At 38.7% G+C, this 4,177-nt stretch overlaps 1 protein-coding gene across 1 annotated transcript in view; it reads left to right on the top strand.

The window, feature by feature from the left end:
• Positions 1 to 4,177, top strand: part of LOC118329308 (bone morphogenetic protein receptor type-1A-like) — a gene marked incomplete in the record, with an annotated part of 45,538 nt that overhangs the window by 35,533 nt on the left and 5,828 nt on the right. The window contains 4 exon segments of the mRNA XM_035663419.1: positions 1,544 to 1,643; positions 1,740 to 1,827; positions 2,405 to 2,540; positions 3,148 to 3,340. Of these exon segments, the coding sequence (XP_035519312.1) occupies positions 1,544 to 1,643; positions 1,740 to 1,827; positions 2,405 to 2,540; positions 3,148 to 3,340 (517 nt within the window).

The raw sequence follows: 4,177 nt of genomic DNA, 5'->3' as shown, positions 1-4,177 counted from the left end.
ATATATATATATATATAATTTACTCTTCAGAAACTGAAGTGCAAAACAGAACTCTGTTTAAGTAAATCATTTTATCTCATCTGCTAGTGTTTTGTTCAAAAAAATTAATCTTGGGGCTTTTAAGTTTAAGAATCGCAGAATAACTCCTAGGAATAATAACCTAGGATTTGTGAGAATGCAGCTTGTTTTCCATACCTTGGCGCTCTGATGGGGAAATGAATTATCTGAGGAGCTGTATGAGAGACCAAAGTTCGATTCATGACTGCAGGAATTGGTTGTGACGGACTTAAATCATCACTGTGTCAAATCTACATTTTCAGTTGCTGTGATATTGTGAGGACATTGTTTTATGTGGAGAGAGGAAGTTAAAAACATATGTAATTTATGTCTGAACAGTATCTTTGAATAAGCTCAGTGTGTGTTATATCTCTGCCTGAATGCCATCTCCATAACTGGTTAGGACTCCTCTGCAGATATTCCTAAATATCGACTAAGACAAGTCATTTCCTAAGTTAGGAAGCTTATTTGTACTCTGAGGTCTGGAAGTAGAACCAAATGTGTGTCTCAACTATGGCTGCAATAACGACTATTTTCATTATCGATTAATCAGTCTACCATTTTTTTCAATTATTCCTTTAGTTGTTTGTTCCAATCAGAAAATTGTGAAAAATGATCACTGTTTCCCAAAGACCAAGGTGACATCCTCTGATGTGGTGTTTTGTCCACAGCTCAAAGTAACGTAGTTTACTTAATAGTTGACAACTGATTAATTAACTAATTGTTTCAAATTTAGTCTCAACACAGTTTTCAGCCAGTTAGGAGTGATTTCCTACACTCACACTTAAATACAGGCTCTGGTATTTAAATGGTACGCAGGGCTTTTCATAAAGATATGGAGTAGCCAACTCGCAATGCCAGGACATGCCATGTTACAGACTATTTTGTCTGTAAAAGCCCAAATTTGATGGCCTTGAGCACATTATATTGCCATTATACCATCATATAAACTTAACCTAATTATTGCATATAGCAATGTGGGCAGTAAGCAGGTTGGATTTAAGAATGAACATTACTCAATGAGAGGATAACCAAAACTTACCCCCTGATAACAGAAGTGTTATCAAGGAGTCATCAGCTACATTTGTGCCAGGGGCCAAAGTCTTCCAAGCATGGGGCTGAGGCATTTTATAAACAAATAAGCCCGATTAAGTTTCTATTACTGTTTAATATTTTCACTTTCTTACAAAATGCATAGTATTTTCATTATCCTTTATCAGTGTGAACATGCATAAAAAACATGGGAATCCATAATGATGAGTAGATACTTCTAGAAAATGCTCTCCGACCTCCACTAAGGAGGTAGTTAGCTGAGGAATGATTCTTAAAATATGTAACAGAATGCAGTCCTGATTGGCAGGAAATATAAATTAATTTTACCAGGTTTGACACCGTTATGCAGTTGCGCCGTTAATGTGTATGTGACACATAACATGTAGATAAGCTGTTCAGGTGAGGTCTAACTAATGGATTGTATGATCAACAGGACTCTCCCAATGCTCAGACCAGGAGGACCATCGAGTGCTGCAACACCGACTTCTGCAACAGAGACCTGCAGCCCACCCTCCCCCCTCAGGCTCCCGCCGGTAACATTTACCCTCACCAGGCCGAGCGATTCAGATGTTTATCAAGTCAATGTAGACCCGAGTTAATCACACTGTTTTGTTTTTGTGTTTTTCCAGAAGGTAGCCCTCACTGGCTGGCCTTCCTCATCTCCATGACGGTCTGCTGCTGCACTCTGATCTGTATCACCGTGGTCTGTTATTACAGGTAGGACATCACCTGGATCCACAGCACCTCACAGGACCTCAAATAACCCAAACATCATTTTAAGACTTGTTGCAGTTGTCTCAGTCATTCTCATTCAATAGGTTTAATTTCAACATTTCATTATTACAAATTATTCATAACTTCAGCTTAAAGGTTTTACGAATGTTTCAAATGCTGTTAAATGCAATTTAATGATATATTTTGCTGAAGTTTTTTCAGACTGTGAGGTGCCTTGTAATCCATCACAGTTCTTTCAAGAATCTGTTTAGAAATCATAGGAAAAGATGCTCTTTATCTGCAGACCTTGCCTGAGAATCATGTTTTTTTAGTTTTCTTCAGTATCAAACTAATACAGATGTCTGTACATCCAACAGCAGCTGCTAATAGCTAATACAGCAAACTTTTATGGAAACAACTTACTGAAATGTACTTCACCTGCCAGGTTACCTTTAATAAAGCTGATTATTAGACTGCAGTAGAAACCTGCTGTCCCTCAGGTAGAAGTGACTGAGTTGTGATACAGCAAGTAAACTTTCTATATTTAAAAAAATCTATCTAATCAATCTGTGTGTGTCAGGTATAAGTGGCAGAGTGAGCGTCAGCGGTATCACAAAGATCTGGAGCAGGAAGTGTTTATCCCTGTTGGAGAGTCACTCAAAGACCTCATCCACCAATCACAGAGCTCAGGCAGTGGCTCTGGGCTCCCCCTGCTGGTAAGGACACCACACTGCACATTATGTGAACTATACACATATAAATACTTACATTACAGATAGATTTAATGCTGGAAAAACATATTGGCGAATTCAACATTAGAAGGAAAATATGTAAATGTAAATCACACACTGCATTTTGTTTTACATTGTCTACTTATCTTTTTAGTGACTCAGCATAGATTATGCAGTGTATACAGGAACAAAATAATAAATACAGAAGATAAACCTTTCATTTGTCTCCTCATTCACATTTTATGATCTGGATTAACATATTGACTCCAAAACTCAACATGAACTGTGGAAGAACTATGACCTTCCTGACTTGTTTTGTTGGGTTTACCTTTTCTTGTTTTTCTTTTTAACCAAAATCTGTGTGTAGTGCTCTGTGCTACAAGCACATTTCAGACAGTGCTGAAAACTATTGAGGTTCCATTTTAAGAAACCACCATGTGCCTCTAAAGCTCTTCAATGACATCAGATAGTTGAGTTAGTTAGTTTGAGGTGAATCAGCAGGTTTGTTCTTCCTCGTTAGATTTTTGATAGAGACGAAAGTAATAATAAAACTCTGTCTCCCCTCTCTCCTCCTCCTCTCTCACCCACTCAGGTGCAGCGGACCATTGCCAAGCAGATCCAGATGGTGCGCCCGATTGGTAAGGGGCGGTACGGCGAAGTGTGGCTGGGCCGTTGGAGGGGAGAGAAGGTGGCCGTCAAAGTCTTCTTCACCCGAGAGGAAGCCAGCTGGTTCAGAGAGACAGAGATCTACCAGACCGTCTTGATGAGACACGAAAACATCCTTGGTACCAACTACATTTACCCCGTGCTTCTCTGATACAACAGATTGTATAAAAGCACTGATTAGATCACTGATAATCAATCTAGTCAAAATACCAAACACGTAGGCTTTTCTTCAAATCTCTGTAAATACCTGTTTAAATTTGTGACTAAAAGACACTCACTTAGATGATACACGCTTGATTCGACAAACTCAGACTGCTGACTCCTCATAGAGAAACTTCAGATAAACTTTAAAGTACATTCTGTCCTCCATCTCTTCTACTGAAAGCACATTAGTAATGGATCTTCTAATGTCCCGTATGAACAGGAGGAAGGATTACATTGTGAGACAGATTTGAAAAACTGTGAACTTGTCCTTTAAATGCAATAACAAACAGCAGAAAACTCAATGAAAACCTGAACTGTGAGCTCAGAGTGCCAGACGCTGTCAGAGCAGCCGAGCCCAAAGACTGCAAGACTCCAGGGCCGATCAATACCTTGATTGATTTTTAATTTGGTTGATGATTGAAACTAATGACAGTGAGCGTCGTCTGTCAAACTGATGAGACATGACGCCGCTCTGCTCTGATGTACTGAGGAAACACTAATTCATTTAGTGTGTGTGTGTGTGTGTGTGTGTGTGTGTGGCTTTCATAAGATGACAGAGAAAGTTAACAACATTAAAATACAATTAAACAGGGCAGAATTATAGGAATACATTTAAAATAGGCCAACTTTAAGATTCAATAAAAGCAAGGTTAAAAGTCTTTTTGTGAATCTCAGAGGGGGCGAAAAAGTCCTTGAAAGCTTTTGACAATAGACATGAGTTAAGTTATTTTGATATGTATTTATGAACCGGA

Source organism: Morone saxatilis, unplaced genomic scaffold, assembly GCF_004916995.1.
Source record: "Morone saxatilis isolate NCDOM2014 unplaced genomic scaffold, NCSU_SB_2.0 Contig19, whole genome shotgun sequence".
NCBI classification, from domain to species: domain Eukaryota; kingdom Metazoa; phylum Chordata; class Actinopteri; family Moronidae; genus Morone; species Morone saxatilis.
The sequence above is the reverse complement of the archived record's forward strand: the minus strand, read 5'-3'. Positions and strand labels throughout refer to the sequence as shown.